Here is a 17,114-nt window from a genome sequence, read left to right on the forward strand (position 1 = left end):
TAAGAGAGCGGGCGAGGCCGACATCAACAATCAAAACTTTACATGGGACCCCCCACTCAACTTTGACAGGACTCGCCGCCATGCCGCTTATTCACTGCCAAAGTTCCTTTTATCGGCTTGGAGACTCCCGCCGGCACCACCGCTCCGGAGCCCCTGACGCTGATGATAACTGTTGACTATTATGCGGACTGTCACACATTGAAAGTTCTTGAGCCACTACACCGCCATGGACCGGAAGAACGGCGACTAAGCCCGAGCAAGCATCTGAGGATCCGGGTCTAGAAATAGAAGGGGGCGGCCTCGCTGGCGATGAACTAATAACAACGGCTCTAAGAACGGGTGAGCCGCATCGGCCGGACATAATCTAGCCCCCCCGGCCCGCTTCATGGGCGATAACCGAAGCTTGGCGATTTTGGGATTGCTTCAAGGAGCCCGAATTCTCCGAGCGCCGACGCACACGTCACCTGAACTGCGTTGGCTCTCGCCTAGTTGCACATTTTGCACTTAAACTACCTTACTAAAAGTGTTGGCACTGACTAGAGCAAATTCCTCGTGGATGCATTTCACTTCTGTTGCCAGAATATCCGTAGGTAAACTCTGGGAATGATAATTCATACTTTCACAGCTCTTTGACACGGCACGTGTTTGAGTTAAGCTGGCTGTTCTTCCTACTCTTCCGCAGTAATAACTGGTGAGCATGTTCGGTGTAACTCCAGACCTTGGCCCCGTACTCGGTAAGCCTCGGTGAGAGATCACGCACCTTGCTGGGCTCGGTATGCTCGGTGTGATGGTGTGGAGCCAATCGGGCGGGCTCTCAAGGTGCCTTAGGCGCCGGCGATTGCATCATCCCGGCCGAGGCGCTCGACAATGCCGAGCCCGGTGCTTGCGACTTTTACGCCTCGTTGTGCATCATCGCCGTGTTTGACACCCAACCACGTACAATTCTCTAGCTGTTTCCCTCCCGCATCATCCGGAGATCACGATTGGTCTCATGTTTGCTGTCTGAACTCTTCAATTGTGGTGAGTTGTGCCAATCTCCATCTGCCCCCCGTGATCGGATCGTTTATCGATAGCTCGGCACAGCTCCCTTCACCCCGCCATCCGCTGACACATCTCTTACCGCAGACCCCACGAGGAAGATGATCGAGTTGCGGCGTAGGGCACGATTACGATGATCATCCGAGCCGTCACCAAGGCTCCTTTGGCCTGCCCTCGAGGCATCTCACATACCCAGTTTCACCGACCGGCATGGCTCCCTCAAAGCCCCCCGGGCCCCCATCCGTATCTTCCAAACGAGCGCACCGTCGAGACGCGAACAACCGAAGCCGCCGACGACTACAAAGGTCGATAATGGCGCCGACAAGACTACGGCACAGCCGTCCAAGGCAGAACCTGCCAAGGCGAAGAAGATTGCGGCCGTCGATCCCCTCGCAACGCCCGAAAAGTCTACACAGGAGCAGCGCAAAGCTGACTGGGCCATCATGAAGGAGATGTCGCGATACTTGTGGCCTAAGGATAGCTTGAGCACAAAGTTTCGTGTCGGCCTGGCTGTATCCTTGTTGATTGGCGCAAAGGTCTTGAACGTGCAGGTTCCCTTCTACTTCAAAAGCATCGTGGACTCGATGAACATCGACTTTGGCGCAACTGGCGGCACAGCGGTGACGATCGCGGGGAGTATGATCTTGGCATATGGTGCGACGAGGATAGGCGCCACGATCTTCCAGGAGCTCCGAAACGCCGTCTTTGCCTCCGTTGCCCAGAAGGCCATCCGCCGAGTCGCTTGCAACGTCTTTGATCATCTGCTGCGGCTGGACCTCAGCTTCCATCTGTCCAAGCAGACCGGTGGACTTACGAGGGCGATCGATCGCGGTACAAAGGGCATTAGCTTCTTGCTGACGAGCATGGTCTTCCACATTCTCCCGACTGCACTGGAAATCTCAATGGTCTGCGGTATCTTGACGTACCAGTATGGAGCCAAGTTCGCCGCTATTACGGTGCTTACCATGGTTGGGTACACGGCCTTCACTATCTGGACGACAGCTTGGAGAACAAAGTTCAGGAGGCAAGCAAACGCCGCCGATAACAAGGCATCGACAGTTGCCGTAGACTCCCTGATCAACTATGAGGCTGTCAAGTACTTCAACAACGAGAAGTTCGAAGTCGCGAGATACGACCAGGCACTCCAGGTCTACGAGAAAAGCTCCATCAAAGTCGCAACTTCGCTGGCCTTCCTCAACAGTGGACAAAACATCATCTTCTCTTCGGCGCTGACAGCCATGATGTATCTGGCTGCTAACGGTGTTGCTCAAGGCACGCTTACTGTCGGTGACCTCGTCATGGTCAACCAGCTCGTATTCCAGCTCTCCGTACCTCTCAACTTCCTTGGCTCCGTCTACCGTGAGCTTCGCCAGTCATTGCTCGACATGGAGACGCTTTTCAACCTGCAAAAGGTCAACGTTTCTATCAAGGATGCGCCCGACGCGAAACCCCTAGCCCTGTCCAAGGGTGGACAGATAAGATTCGAAAATGTCACCTTTGGCTACCACCCGGAGCGCCCTATCCTCCGCAACTTGTCTCTCACCATCCCTGCTGGCAAGAAGGTTGCCGTCGTCGGCCCCAGTGGTTGCGGAAAGTCCACACTTCTCCGACTCCTCTTCCGTTCTTACGACGCGCAGTCTGGCCGCATCTTTGTCGACGATCAGGATATCCGCCAAGTCCAGGTGGACTCTCTTCGCCGGGCAATTGGCGTTGTTCCCCAGGACACCCCGCTGTTCAACGACACCATCGAGCACAACATCCGATATGGCGATATGTCAGCACCCCCAGAGCGCGTCATCGCCGCCGCTCAGCGCGCGCGCATTCACGAAATCATTGAGCGGTTCCCCGACGGATACCAGACCAAGGTGGGAGAGCGTGGCTTGATGATTTCCGGCGGAGAGAAGCAGCGTCTTGCTGTCAGCAGACTCCTTCTCAAGGACCCACCCCTGCTCTTCTTCGATGAGGCCACCAGCGCGTTGGATACCCACACCGAGCAGGCCCTCATGCTCAACATCAACAGCATCCTGCGAGAAAAGGCACGGACCAGTGTGTTCGTGGCCCACAGACTGCGCACCATTTTCGACGCGGACCTCATTATCGTACTGAAGGAGGGTAACGTTGCCGAGATGGGCACGCATCGTGAGCTTATTGACAGGGGTGGACTCTATGCTGAGCTCTGGAGTGGTAAGTCGCTCACCTTTCTTTTATTATGATAACTTGACTGACGCCTTGTGTAGCCCAGGAAACCCTGTTCGATGCCGATGGCCAAGAACGCCAGCAATCAGAGGAGGATACAAAGAAGCCACCTGCGGCACGCTAAAGATACCATGTCCATTCAATTGTTTACTCGAAACCATAACAACTATCCCGCTTTACCTCAACCTAGAAACTACCTCTCCGTCGTGAATGCTATGGCCGAAAGAGACTGTCATCCGTCTTCTTCCTAGGAACTCTGCCCTTTCTCTGCCGCTGCCGTGCAGAAAGATACGACATTCTATACCTCCACCCGATGACGCTGGCTCGTCCATGATTCGGCAACCAGGTATCTTTTGGTTCCGCCGTACTCGTCCAAGTCAGGACTTCCGCTTGTGGAAAACCAAGCAGAGACGTGCCTTTTCCAGTCGACCTGAAAGTCCCGTTTGCCCATGCTGCAATCACATCCCACTTATAGCCGTACAGGAATGCTAGACCCATGACCCCGAACGTGACGGGGAGGGCCGAGATCCAGAAAATCTTCTGGTCGTAGTTGGTATCTCTGATGTCGGTCGTATTCATTCCGAAAAAGCTTGTGACGAATGACCTAAAGTTGATGATCAGTCCAAAACGTTCAATTCGAAGAGGGAGATTGACTTACAGTGGCAAGAAGAACAACGTCACTATGGTGAACACCCGAATCGCCTTTCCATGGCCCTCATCAAGGATCTCAATTCTCTGCTTCGTCTCGTCTCTCAATACTCTCACCTTTTTCCGGAGAACTCTAAGTGCCCTGTCGCGCTCCGCCAAACGACGCTGCTGTCTGCGCACGCACTTGCTCTCAAGTTTGAACAGAGACTTCCGTTCTTTGTAGTAGATCCAGTCGGTCGTGGGATACTTGAAAGTCAAGGGAGAGAAGAGCCTCTGGTACGCCCTTAACAGACCCTGCTGCGAAGCGACCACCATCTGCAGAGCTTCCAACTCCTCTTCAAGAGCATGGATCTCTACAAAAGCCTGCCGTTTCGGCTTTCGGTTGGTGTTGAATCGAAGTCTGGCGGTGTGGCTCCAGTAGTGGCTGATGAGGTCGACCTTTTCGTTGGTACCTTGCTTGGAGATGTTGTTCTGCAGGTTGCTGATTAGCGCGACTGCCAGGAACTCGGGACCTATTGGCGCAATGATGATTCTGTCCATGTCGCCCCTGCTGGTTCCCAGTAGCATGATGTCTTCCTTCGCTCGGTCGAGGTGATTGCGGACACGCTCTGAGATTGCTGCTCCATTCCTCCTGAGATCCATCAAGCGTCGCTCAGCATGACGGCCGTATAGCGAATCAGGAGTAACAGCAAGTCTGCTCATCCAGGAAATCTCCTTGGCTTTCAGCACGAAAAGGCCTATGATCCGCTCAAAGGCCTCAACAAGGCTATTAGGGAGATGGGGACGGCTATCCTGACAGTTGACCGAGTCGCTCAAGCTAGTTACGCTCATGACCAGCTTGTGGAGCTCCTCTGTCCGGTCAACCATGTCTTCTAACTCTTCGTAGAATAGCTCTAGACACGAAACCACCTCGTTCCTTGGAGCTTCCTTCGATCCAACGGTCCAAGATTCTTCGCCTTGCTGGCGGCGTATCCAAACGAAACAGGGATCATCAAATACCCGGCCCTTTTTCGCTTGATGTAGACATGGAGTCCCCATGTGGACCTTGTGCCAATGGCCAAGTGCTTCTTCCGGTGATAAGTACTTTCTCTCCTTATCGCAGTCATCGCAATCGACTAAAGCTCTTGAGCCTGAGATTGAGGCTGACTCTCCTGGCGGAAAGGGAGTGGTTGGCCGAGCTACAGTCCAGGACAGCTGGTCGGTTCCTTCCATTTCATCGTTCGACCATTGAAGGCCCTGAAAGACGTTAGTTTGGTCAAAATACGTCCGCATTTCGCTTAGAGCTCTCACCCTTAGTATCGCATCGACTGAACCCCAGAATCGTTTACAAACCGGATGATGAACAAGACGCCCCTCGTCGGGAAGAAAGGCGCTGAGAATACTTTGGGAAACGCTGAAGATTCTTGATATGAGGAACGATTCATGGTCCTCTTGGGGATTCATCAGTTTCCAAGGATCATTAACAGATCGGAGATCGTCGCGTGATGATCTGTGTACAGGTGGGCGGAAATGTGTGTTGGGCTCAACCTCCGAGTCGAACTCATTGTCTTCGTTCTCGGTAGATCCAAGCAACGTCGACGCTTGAGCTACAAGGCTTCCAACAGACCCCTCACGTTTAATGCTGTCCTTGAGTTCTGATTCGTTTAGATCGGCGTCAACCCCAGACTTTGATTTTGGATTTTCGTCCGGCCCCGAATCAGTCTGCGCCTTGTCCTCAGTTGCCTCTCCAGTTGGTCTGGGTGGCGACACTTGCAACATGCTAGCCAGTCGCTGTGTAAGCTCGCCCTTAGTACATTCGAAAGAAGCCTTGTACCATTTGCCCACTTTATCCGACTCGATAGTCGCATTGAGGTTACCCAGTAGCTGAGTAAGGGTCTTTTCAATTTCGGACTGTGACCTCTTGTCGTCGTCCCATGTTAATCTCCAGGCAAGGAACGGTACAAAGTTGAGATCGCCTAGATTCAGTGGCGGTATGCTCGTGGAGAGAAAACTCGTCCCAAATTCCCGATCGGGAGTTTGTCTGTTCCACGAGCCGTTGAACGAACTTGCATCACTACGTGTCCTTCTGAACTGCTCCTGATCAGTGAGCCAAGATGGAAGTGGCTCTGCTTCTAAGGGAGAGTCGCGGGCATAAGTAAAGCTTGGAGTTCTTGAACGGCTTCGACGTCGTCTATGACGTGACACAGGAACGTCGGTCGTGAAGTTCGATCTCAAACTCCTTGTTGACATAGATCGCATTGTTTGTCTGTGATTTCGTGGGAGAGTAAATCTTCTTTCCTCAACAACCTCAACATATGACTGGCCAGGCTGTAATCGTGGGCTACCAGTCTGCACAAGGAAGCCATTATCAGCTTCGTCTTGTCATGAGGATGATGTAATTACATACTGTTTCACTCGTCTGATCCGATTCTTCTGTTTCTTTTTTCAGCTTGAAGAGCTTCGGGGCTTCAGCACCTCCAAGCGAGACAGACGAATCAAAGTTGGCCATGTTTCTCATCCTGAAGCTTGTTTCTGACATGGATGTAGTCAAGTCAACTGTCCCATCAAGTGATGAATTTTCAACGCCCAAGTGTGAATCAAACGACATTGTCGAGGTTTCAAACGTGTCGCTTCCTACCTGTTCTGACCCGACTTCTGAAGGGCTCGGAGAGTCACCACCATATTCCCACATACCAGGATGTAATACCATCTGCATGTCAACGTTGATGGGATCCAAATTTGTGGCTCTCGAGTCGGATCTGAATGAACTAGGGAGGTGGGAAACAATCAGAACCCATGGCCCACAAAGACGTGAGACCTCATTTGTATCTTACCTCTGGCGTGACGCTCTGCGGCTACCCAGGTTGCTCCTACTTCCCGCAGTGAGGAGCCTTTCCGACAAAGCAAGGAACTCCTCATTGGGTCTCCGCTGCGACTCGTGTTTCTCTCGGATTCCGAAGACATAGTCCTCAATGGTCTCGCTCGCAAGTAAGTTCAGCCAGATATCTGCTGTGATTATGCCCCAATAATCATTGACTAGCACGTAAGCAGCTGCATTTACAGGGCCTTGGCCCTTCAGTGCTAGTGCCACCGCATGCTTCAGAAAGTCCTCCAATTCTTAGTAGGAATCCTGGTAAGATCAAGTTGGTATCAACCAAAGACTCACTGCATATTTCCAGTCTGCTTTGACAACAACGTGATAACGGCACATATCCTTTTCGTCAATGAGCCTGACGGTGTAAAGTCCTGCAGATGATCTTGTTCGGTCAATCTTGATCAGATTTTGTTGTATCTCGGGCGACAGAAGTTCTGAAAAGGTGACGATCAGGTCTAATATGGTCAGGCGGTGTAAGCGAGTATCTCTCATGTGCGCAACTGGCGACTACTTGGTAGACAGAAGGATAACTTGCCTGCACCAACTATCAAGGTCCAAATTTGCGGAACCTTCAATTTGGGTTGTCTACCTTCTTCAAGCTTGAAGTTTTGGCCACGCGTCTCATTATTGGGGTGAGTTTCGTCGTCATAGCCATAGAGAACTTCTCGAAGACTCCTCATATAGTGCTTTCCGGGAAACCTTTTGGCTGATGGCCTGTGGGTAAGAAAAAGGTGAGGTGAAGAGATGAAGACTACAGGTTCGGTGTCAGAGGTGTCTTCATCTTCATAGATTCCAAGTGAGCTGTTGTATCTCCCAATGTATTGGATCATTGAGCCAGGTTCGAGGTAAGAGCCATTTTCTGAAGACCTCTCACATTTCGATATGACTTCTTTGAGAACTGTAAGTGCTACTAATCTTAGTGATTGAGATATGTATGGACAGTCTGATATCAGAGTCTTCATTTATCGGTTAGTGACCACGCTTTCAGGTTTGCGAATTTGCTCTTGATTGTTCAAAGCTCACCTCCATAGTCGTGATGTTCAGAGACCCGGACTGTACGTGTCTGGAGCAGTTCTTGTCAGATTTTAACATTTGCTTCACGATTAGGGTTACTCTCACAGCCATCTTAAACGAACAAGAGACTCATCCGTAGCCCCAAACTCGTAATCTTCTGGGCAGGCAAGAGTGATCTTTTGGTTGCCGGCTCGATCCATATAGAACTCTGCTGCATGTACTGTATTGAGCTCCGTCTTAGCTCCATTAATGAGGTCAGACTTTTCCTGGTTCCAAGCCAAAAGCTTTCCGGCAGCAGAGTTCAGATCGTTGTCCATAGATGATTTTGTGCTGTTCAGATTCAGGACCCCTGAGTAGATCACTGGACCTTCAAGACCATCCCAATCCCAATCCGTGTCTTCTAGTGTCGACTCTTTGTCCTCATACTCAAAGAACTCTTCAACTTCTCCCGTATTCATTTGTGATGTCTCAGTGTCAGGTGCGTTGACGTTGATCCAGTCAAAGCCTCCATCTTCATGCTGAGGGCCCGCCTCACCGCTATCGCCTACGTCCGAAGTCCCTTGGTCTGAACTTCGAATTCGTTTGCTGAGTTCGAGAAGTTCCTCAATGTGGTCCTGTCCGAGTGCCAGTTGGACAATGATGGTGTCTCCATCTTCGGCAAAGGAGTATCCAAGATGTATTAATGCGCGCTTGGAAACAATCCGTGAAGGAATTCGCGTTGTACCACGTTTTGGACGGGAGTCGCGTTGGAAGGAGCTGACACTGGGCGTTGGTGACCGGGAAGGCGAGCTCGGTGAGTCTGACCAATCCTCAAACCCATCCTCTTCGAAACGGATCTGCTTCGGCTTGTTCGCCATGTCTTCGACGGCAAGGGAGACTTCCTGAGCATGAGACCTTCTCGTGCTGGAAGCCGTCTGGTGATGGACTCAATAGTTTCCGCTATGCAACGCTCAGAGACCAATCCATTGCGGCGGTCAGTGACCGTTGAAGCTCGATAAGCTAAGTGCTGATGAATTTTGCGATAGCTAGATTTCGCGCAGCCTTGCTTACTTAGGACCCTGCCTGCTCTGTGCTAACCTCAGCTGGCGTTCAGCTTTGCAAGGGTATCATGCATCATGACGCAGCTTACGGTGCACCTGATCCACACATCATTGCAGCATCGTGCTCATTCAACCAGCCCAGAAAGATTGCGGGATATCAAATATAATTATATAAAGAAGAGGGAGGTTTCCGTGCAAATCCGCGCTGAGGTGAACTCTGACTTCCTGCCTCGACACCATGCAATATTTGTTTTCTAACAACGGCTAACAAGTTGCGGCGAGTTGCTGATTCGGTGCCCACGTTGTTCTGATTCTGGAAAGGTCAGTGAAATTTGAGTCAACATTCATACGAAAACATGGTCGACGCTTTGGTTAGAAATACCTATGTATCGCGAGCCTAAAGGGAAGATGATCGCTTCCTTTCGGGACGAACAGCATTTGGGCCTAATGCAGCCCACACAGCGCCCACATACTCCATATCTGTAAATCATCAAGATTAGTTCGTTAGAACCATGCTGCTTCAGACTACCTAGTCGTTCAGTAGCACGCCAGTCAAATTCTAATGATCGACTTGCGGCTCAAGGTGACGACGGACAAAACCCACTACCTCCGCTCCTCGTTTCGTCGGCATCACGACAAGCCCGAGTCACCGACCCACTTCACGGAGATGCTTGTTTTCTCCGGCCGGCCGCGTAGACAAGACAGTTCTCAACTGCAAGTCTCTATGCTGATTGGAAATCATATAAGAATATGCCGTCTGATTTGTTCTCGAAGTTGATTTCCCCTTCACCTTGCCTTCATGTTCACACCACATTGTACGCATCCAAACGCCCCTACACGTCACAACATCTGAACTCAAGCAACAACACAGACACACGCCAAACTTGCCATTACCGAAAATGACGTTCATTGAGAACCCTGTCATTCCCAAAGGATCGATTGCTGTGATCACTGGCGCTAATGGCTACATTGCGTCTCATATTGTAGACCAGTTCCTTCAACATGGGTACAGAGTTCGCGGAACGGTCCGTAACCCGAAGAAGAGTGCTTGGCTCGTCCCACACTTCGAAAAGAAGTACGGGGCAGGGAAGTTCGAACTACATGTGGTTCCTGATATGCAGGTTGATGGCGCGTATGATGAGGCTATCAAAGGTGAGTACTCTGCGCCCCATAGCATCAAGCTCCAAGGACTCAGCCTACTTCATAAGACACTCTGACTACACTACTCCTCTATGGTGTCATCTCACTCATTATTAACATAGGAGCATCCGTTTTCGTGCACACTGCAACCGTCATTGACTTCAACGGCGACCCAGCCGAAGTAATCGGAGGTGCAGTCAAATGCGGAATGGTCGCTATCGAGGCAGCATACAAGGAACCGAGCATGAAGCGGTTCATCCTAACTTCATCAGCGTCAACTCTCATGCCACTGAAGAAGGAGAACTTCTTTGCCCTAAAGGGCCAGACGGTGGGTGTGGACACATTTGGTCACGACGCCAAGGAACTGGCTTGGGCCCCTCCTCCATGGGGCGTTGAACACGGCGGAGCAATCTACGGTGCAAGTAAGATGGAGCAAGAGCAAAGCATCTGGAAATTCTACGAAGAGAATAAACCCAATCGGCCAGATATAGTGGTCAACTCGAGTAAGTCAAGTTCAATACTGTTGGGTGAGACATACCTAGAAGTAGTCTCGATCATAATGTGACCGTACATACTAACATGCATCTTTTCTGTTAGTTGTTCCAGACTTCAACTTTGGAAGAAGCATAGACCCTTCTCAAACTGGAGGCTCATCATCGTTTGGCCTCATTGTCGAGCTTTTCGAAGGAAAGACTCTTCCCGAGCTTTGGCATCTTCCCCACTATTTTGTCGACGTCGAGGATGATGCTGCTCTGCACGTTGCAGCGGCTATCCTGCCTGATGTCGAGAGTGAACGCATCTTCGCATTTGCCTATCCAATGAATTGGGACATAATCTTGGAAATTCTTCGGAAGCAGAACCCGGGAATGAAGTTCGCCGATAACTTTCACAATGAAGAATATCCTGTCACAGTGAGGCCCATTGCCAGGGCAGAAAGCCTTCTGAAGAGACTGGGAAGGCCGGGTTGGATCTCTTTGGAGCAAAGCATCGCGACTAACACTGAACACCTGAAAACTCCAAACGGTGCATAAATGAGTGTGGATAAGCAATACTTAGATTTAGACGGGGAGTTTCGAGAGTCATGAACTGTGATGCGGTGCGCAATAATCGCCAGACCAGGGTGTTGGGGCGTCATCAAGGGGAAAATGCTTACGTGCCTACACCCGTTCATACATCAGACTGCGGATTGGTGGCATTCTGTATTAGCGCAATCCTTCGTGCGCACCTCACTGGTTGTATCGGAACCAGATGCGAGCGAGACGATTTAATTGAACATTCCGTTGTATCTGCCATGTTCGTTACCTGCCGACCCGTTCCTGGCTCATGATATCCCCATCGAGGATTGGCCGGCCACCCGCATGCTTTCTTCCATCCTTCAGCTCGAACCTTGGCCATCCATGTTCATGACGAGTTGAAGAAGCTTAGTGCAACATTCCCCATCCAGCGATACGCACCGGCGGGATAACTCAAAGCCAAACTTCGGATGATGGGAAGGTGCGCCTCCGAGACAAAAACAACGGTCTATCTACCCCTCACCGACGCCACAGCTTTTCATCATCATCAAGTGCCTTACATATCGTTGGGGCAGTTTTCTTGTCAAATAGTTGGTGATGGCTTCGACCAATACTTCCGAGTCATTGGGCAGCAACCAAGGACTTTTGTATTCGCTCCAACAACATGCGACATCACCAATCATTACCTGGCTGTTGCTACCACTCCTGGGCATACCTTTCCTCCGCCATGTCTTGCGACAAAAGGCAAACGAGCCCCCGAGCTTGCCTGGCCTCATCCCCTATGTTTCAAATACATATCAGTACATCACCGACAATAGCAAATTCCTCGAGCGTGCCACCGAAGCACTGAAGAAGAGCAGCGTCGTGAAGTTCAACCTCGGCGCTGACACTGTATATTTAGTCGCGGGCTCTCACAATGTGCAGAAGCTATTTCGCAATAGCTCAAATAACACGCTCAGCTCTGACAAGTTCATCGTCATGGTCAATGGGCGTGTACAAGGAATGACTGACGAGGATGTGGCCGTGATGTATAACGATAGATCTGGTCGACTTAAGACACCCGCTGCAGGTACTGAGAGCATGCCTGAGAACCAGAGGTTCTGGGTCGGCTTGCATCACGTCTTCAATGCGCATCTTTTTCGCGCCGAGGCTACTGCGAGGTTAGCGGAGTCGTTCATCACCTTTTTCGGAGAGAAGCTCGACCAGCAGCCGCGTGATGAGTGGCAAACCTTGCAACTGTTCAAGTACCTCAAGAAGGATATGGCCGAGGCTGCGACGATCTCACTTGCAGGGCGAAAGCTGATTGAGGATCATCCGGAATTCGTCGACATCTTTTGGGAATTCGATACGATTGCGATGCAGCTCATGTACGGCCTTCCAAATTGGATTAATCCTAGGCCGAAACAGATCCAGCGCAAGACCCTAGCCATGATGTCGGACTTCCTAACTGACGCGTGGGCCAAATTTGACTGGAACGGACCTGATGCCGACGCGGACTGGGAGCCGATCTTTGGCTCGAGACTCCAACGTGAACACTCCAAGTTTTGGCAGCAAAAGGGATTCTCGCTTCAGTCGCGAGCTGGAATGTACATCGGAAGTATTACAGGGTATGACGCTTCATCTCTCATCTGATTGTGGAAGCTACTTGACTCAATGCTGATTTCCAAACTTCCGCTAAGCATTAACTCAAATTCCGTTCCCCAGACAGCTTGGGCCGTCATGGAAGTGATTAAAGACCGGTCGCTCTTCCAGGCGGTCCGCGAAGAGGTCGATTCAGTATCAGTCACCGACCCCAAGACTGGAAAACCAACGTTTGACGTGGCAAAGCTGGTTACCCTACCCTTGCTTCAGTCAATCTACGTGGAGACACTGCGAATGCATGTGTCCATTAACATCACCCGTGAAGTTATGGAGCCGACGGAACTGGGTGGGTATCACCTGAGTAAAGGCTCTCTGGTGCAAGCACCAACGCAGATTGGGCATCGTGAAGAGTCAGTGTGGGGTGTCGAGGGGCACCCTGCGTCAGAATTCTGGGCGGAACGTCACATCAAGTACGTCGAGAAGCAGGATGAAGACGGCAAACCTCAGAACGTCAAGGAATTCTCCATGACCGGAAGACCGAGTGACTTCTTCCCTTACGGTAAGCTGGACCCATCTAGTCGTCTTCATGACCTTGGCTTACACGTGCGTCACAGGTGGTGGTGTGTCTATGTGCCCGGGGCGTTTCTTTGCCAAGCAGGAGATTATGCTGGCTGTCGCTATGATTGCGTCTCGGTTCGACATTGAATTTGAAGATTGGGTTAACTTTGACGGGTCGCGCTCGGAAAGGCCTCCTATGAACGACAAGGCGTATGTAGGTGCAGGAGCTGTGCCACCGGACAGAGACATGCGCATACGCTGGAAGAGACGTTGGTGAGCATTTTCAAAGTTCGATTAAACCCAAGTCTTTCTTGTGATGATCAGGTGCGGAAGAGCGCGTCGGCAACTTGCGAGAATAGAGAAAATTGTTGCGCTGTTTCTCAACGAAGATGAAATCGTAAGGGAACGATGGAAAATCGTCAGGATAGTCTGTATGAACTACACGTGGGTGGACATTGAGTAGAAGTAAGAGTATTGTAACAGTGCCATTAAGTTCATGATCATTATGAGTTAACTATGAATACAAGATGATATGGGTACAGTGCTCGCTTTCATCAAATCCTTTAGTTCATACGGTAAACAGCATCCTTCTTGAAGTATCTGCTGATATCATTGTCCTCGCCGCACTTGGTGCAGGTATGGAAAACCTTGGCTCCGTCATGTCCTGGGCCGTAATGGTCAGGGCCCATTCCTTGGGGTCCCGGGCCGGTGGTGCCAGGGACATGAGAAGAGTGCGTACCTTGGTTTAAAGCGGAAGATCCAGTGTGGCCTCCGATACTAGTGCCAGCAACATTGCTGTGGGTGGCACCGTGAGTACCGTGAGTGCCGGTAGGAGACTGGTTGTAGGGGTCCAGCATGCTAGTCTTGGGGACGCCGGGCTCATTGCCGGTAAGGCTGGAACGGTGGTGATCATGAACACCACCAGCGTGGGTGCCAGTGATACCGCCATGGGTTCCGGTAACGCCGCCGTGGGTTCCGTGGGTGTTGTGACCAACAGGAGAGTTGACACCGCCGACGGTGTTGGTGCCTCCAATACCAGACTCATGCAAGTCATCGCGGTGATGTCTGTGGGCAGCCTGGCCAGCCGCCACGGCAGCTCCAGCTCCAACACCGGCACCGATACCAGCACCAGCAGCGCCGTGTCCAGTGCGCTCACGACCCATGTCTCTGTCTCTCATACGAGTGTCATACGGGTCATTGACGTTGCCGCCGGACAGAGCCGCTTGAGGGTTGTGGGCAGCGCTGTGAACGCCGCTGTAGGGGTCACTGCCGGCACCACCAACTCCAGCACCGGAACCGTGGGGGTGAGTGAAGTCACGACCCTCCATGGAGCGGTCGACACCGGAGGCAGGGTCGTGGTGAGTGGACGCCACGGGGTTGTAGTGTCCTCCGCCAACGGCCTGAGGGCCTCCATGGCCGACAGTAGGCTCGTTGGGGCGCAGAGGCAAGTCCTTGTTGAGAGTGGAACCATCACGGCCGACGTCACCCCAGTAGGGGTCCTGAGCGTTGGCGCGTTCGGCGTTAGCAAGGTACTCACCCTTGTAGGGCTTGTTGTGGCCAACACTGTGGCCGACTTCGACACCAGAATCATGGGGACGGTGGGTGCCAGTGAGACCTGCGCCCGGCGCGCCGCGGTGGTCACGATCCGAATCAACTCTGGGGTCCAACTTATTGGCAGCTCTTCCGGAGTGAGGACCGTGAACTCCATCAGGGTCGTTGTAGCCGGTGGTGGTGTTGCCTGCGACACCTCCAACGCCTCCGGTAGTACCGTGGGTGTTGCTGTGCAGGCCTCCGACGTGGCCGGTGCCGGTGTTGTTGTCGTAGGTGTTGTTGCCAGTCAGACCGGTAGCGGGAGCACCACGGTGGTCGCGATCGGAGTCGACTCTGGGGTCGAGCTTGTTGGCAGCTCTTCCTCCGTGCGGGCCATGGACGCCATCGGGGTCATTGTAACCCGTCGTGGTGTTGCTGTATCCTGCGGTATTGCTGCCGGTCAAGCCTCCCGTGTGGCCGGCAGTTGTGCCGTGAGTGGTGCCATGGGCGTTGCCGGTCAAGCCAGTGGTGGGCGCGTCGCGGTGGTCCCGGTCAGAGTCCACTCTCGGATCGGCCTTGTTGGCTACTCTTCCGGCGTGGGGCCCGTGAACTCCATCGGGATCATTGTAGCCAGTAGTGGTGTTGCTGGTGTGATGCGTGCCGGTGCCGGTGGTCCCAGGGACATGGCTTCCCGTGGTGCCGGTAGTGCCTCCGGTGTAGCCACCGGTTGTGTGCTTGGAGGTTCCGGTGGTGGTAGAGTCGGAGGGGAATGCTCCGGGTGGCTGGTCGCCCTCGTATGTGGTCTTTTGAGGGTGGTCGTCGCTGTGGAGGGCGTTCTTGATCTTAGCTCCCAAACCCATAGTTGCTGTTTGACTTGTTGAAGTTGTAGAGATGGAAAAGAGATGTTATGATGGTAAAATCCAAAGACTTGAGGCTCGATTATTGGGGTATCAAAGTAGCTGATGTTGTGTTATTGGTATCAAATTGTGTTGTTGAGTATTCTTCTGACACGATTAAGCTGAGGGACAGAGAGCATCAAATACTGCTTTCTCGAGGCACGCTGTTCATCGATTCTCATCCAACAACCAGCGTGATGTCACTTTGTCAACTTCCCTAGCCCAGAGGTCCAGACCATCTTGCCGCCGTCTTCGCAGCATCAGCAGGCCATGTCTCAGCTCCGAATTGTGTTGCTATGAGCTCATGTGGAGTTCCGCTGGCAGAACAGTCGGCTCCCGAGCGCAAAACTTCGGTTCGAGAAGCACCTTCATGACGGCGAGGGAGGGATTCATGACGTGAACTGCGGGGATGTGTGATCGAGCTTCCATCCGCTCCCGCAGTAGTGGAAGCTTGTCTCCGGTCTTGGACGCGCACCGGCACACGGATCCGAGGAGGTTCGCCCTTGAAAACAGGGAAACGGCCTCTCCACTCACGATGTGGGATGTCCCTCCATTGGCAGTCGTCATTTAGGAGGGGCGCCACGAGAACACCCGCCACACGGTTACGTTACCCCAGGAAACTCAGGTTTAGCTAGTGCCACAGTGGCTGTCATATGTGGCGTAGTCTGATGGATGGGGATCTGCTGGGTGCAGAATTCGGTCTTGACGGTTCTGACGCTTGAGATCCAGTCAATCCAGTCAATGGCACCGGCTGACGCGTCGGGAGTCTCTCATTTGTCAAAGTCCTTGGAGCAAATCCTGGAAGTTGCACAGCCAACAATGGCTGTCTGTGAGGTTAGTGTCACTCAAGCAGAGAGGGGTTTGAGACGAGAATACCTAGCCGATGGCATTTGTGTGGAGGTAAAGCCCAATTATGACGCGGTTGTGCAACCAACATGAACATTAAGGCAAACAAGCTCAATCTTAGTCCTTGAGAGCTGAATCTTACGCAACATTCAGCGGAACCAGGAACTTGAGGCGTTCAGCATCGTTTTCTACGTGGGTTTCGAGACCATCACCAAGCAAAGTCCTTGTCGTGACCATGCGTACATGCTTCCATTACCTGCCGCCTGTCTCTTCGTTCCCTGACTTTTGCGATCGCTTCTTTAGGCTGGGCCTTGAAAGCACTAGGCCATTAATTCATGTACCCTGCCTGCCCTGTCGAATGGGTTCATCTGCTCAGTTGGTGTTCCTGATCAGCGGCACCACCCCAATCTTCTTTTCTCCGATCAAACTCAATTCCGCGACAGTCGACAGGCGACACTCTTGTTCGCTTGCATTGATTCTTATCAAGGAGTACAGCATACGATACAATGTAACTTGGGGGCCCTTTGAGGCCAAAATTTGATGGGCTTTGGTTCGTCGATAGCATGCCTTTATGTTAGAACTTGGCAGGGGCTGAACGTAGCTTGCGCCCGAGACAGCAGCCATTTGGCGGATTTTCGTCGCTTTACCCCGCCTGAAATCCTACGCTAAACTCTCTCGTCAGCTCTCTGGATCGTGAAGGCTGCTGCTGATAGAGGCGTTCAGTCGCGGGGGAATGCCCGTCTCCTTATAATCGTGTTAT

At 52.1% G+C, this 17,114-nt stretch overlaps 6 protein-coding genes across 6 annotated transcripts; 3 read left to right on the forward strand and 3 right to left on the reverse strand.

Annotated features, from left to right (window-relative positions):
- Positions 1-697: 697 nt before the first annotated feature.
- ATM1 (Iron-sulfur clusters transporter atm1, mitochondrial) lies at positions 698-3,358 on the forward strand (the record flags this gene model as incomplete). Its single annotated transcript, XM_053189072.2, has 3 exons — positions 698-734; positions 1,264-3,222; positions 3,276-3,358. 3 exons carry the CDS (start codon positions 698-700, stop codon positions 3,356-3,358), a joined length of 2,079 nt encoding a protein of 692 aa, XP_053053838.2.
- Positions 3,359-3,888: 530 nt separating this feature from the next.
- Positions 3,889-4,713, reverse strand: N0V96_009133 (uncharacterized protein; the record flags this gene model as incomplete). Its single annotated transcript, XM_065758551.1, has 2 exons — positions 3,889-4,638; positions 4,708-4,713. 2 exons carry the CDS (start codon positions 4,711-4,713, stop codon positions 3,889-3,891), a joined length of 756 nt encoding a protein of 251 aa, XP_065612944.1.
- Positions 4,714-7,851: 3,138 nt separating this feature from the next.
- N0V96_009134 (uncharacterized protein) lies at positions 7,852-8,607 on the reverse strand (the record flags this gene model as incomplete). The annotated part of the gene is made up of 1 exon (XM_053189074.1): positions 7,852-8,607. The coding sequence occupies one exon, from the start codon at positions 8,605-8,607 to the stop codon at positions 7,852-7,854; it is 756 nt and encodes a 251-aa protein (XP_053053840.1).
- Positions 8,608-9,689: 1,082 nt separating this feature from the next.
- Positions 9,690-10,961, forward strand: N0V96_009135 (uncharacterized protein; the record flags this gene model as incomplete). Its single annotated transcript, XM_065758552.1, has 3 exons — positions 9,690-9,942; positions 10,053-10,433; positions 10,528-10,961. The coding sequence occupies 3 exons, from the start codon at positions 9,690-9,692 to the stop codon at positions 10,959-10,961; spliced, it is 1,068 nt and encodes a 355-aa protein (XP_065612945.1).
- A 579-nt stretch (positions 10,962-11,540) lies between these two features.
- Positions 11,541-13,359, forward strand: N0V96_009136 (uncharacterized protein; the record flags this gene model as incomplete). The annotated part of the gene is made up of 3 exons (XM_065758553.1): positions 11,541-12,550; positions 12,623-13,083; positions 13,139-13,359. The coding sequence occupies 3 exons, from the start codon at positions 11,541-11,543 to the stop codon at positions 13,357-13,359; spliced, it is 1,692 nt and encodes a 563-aa protein (XP_065612946.1).
- Positions 13,360-13,645: 286 nt separating this feature from the next.
- Positions 13,646-15,472, reverse strand: N0V96_009137 (uncharacterized protein; the record flags this gene model as incomplete). Its single annotated transcript, XM_065758554.1, has 1 exon — positions 13,646-15,472. The coding sequence occupies one exon, from the start codon at positions 15,470-15,472 to the stop codon at positions 13,646-13,648; it is 1,827 nt and encodes a 608-aa protein (XP_065612947.1).
- Positions 15,473-17,114: the final 1,642 nt, after the last annotated feature.

Source organism: Colletotrichum fioriniae (assembly GCF_027942845.1).
Source record: "Colletotrichum fioriniae strain IMI 355084 chromosome Unknown scaffold_11, whole genome shotgun sequence".
In the NCBI taxonomy this organism is placed as follows: Eukaryota; Fungi; Ascomycota; class Sordariomycetes; order Glomerellales; family Glomerellaceae; genus Colletotrichum; species Colletotrichum fioriniae.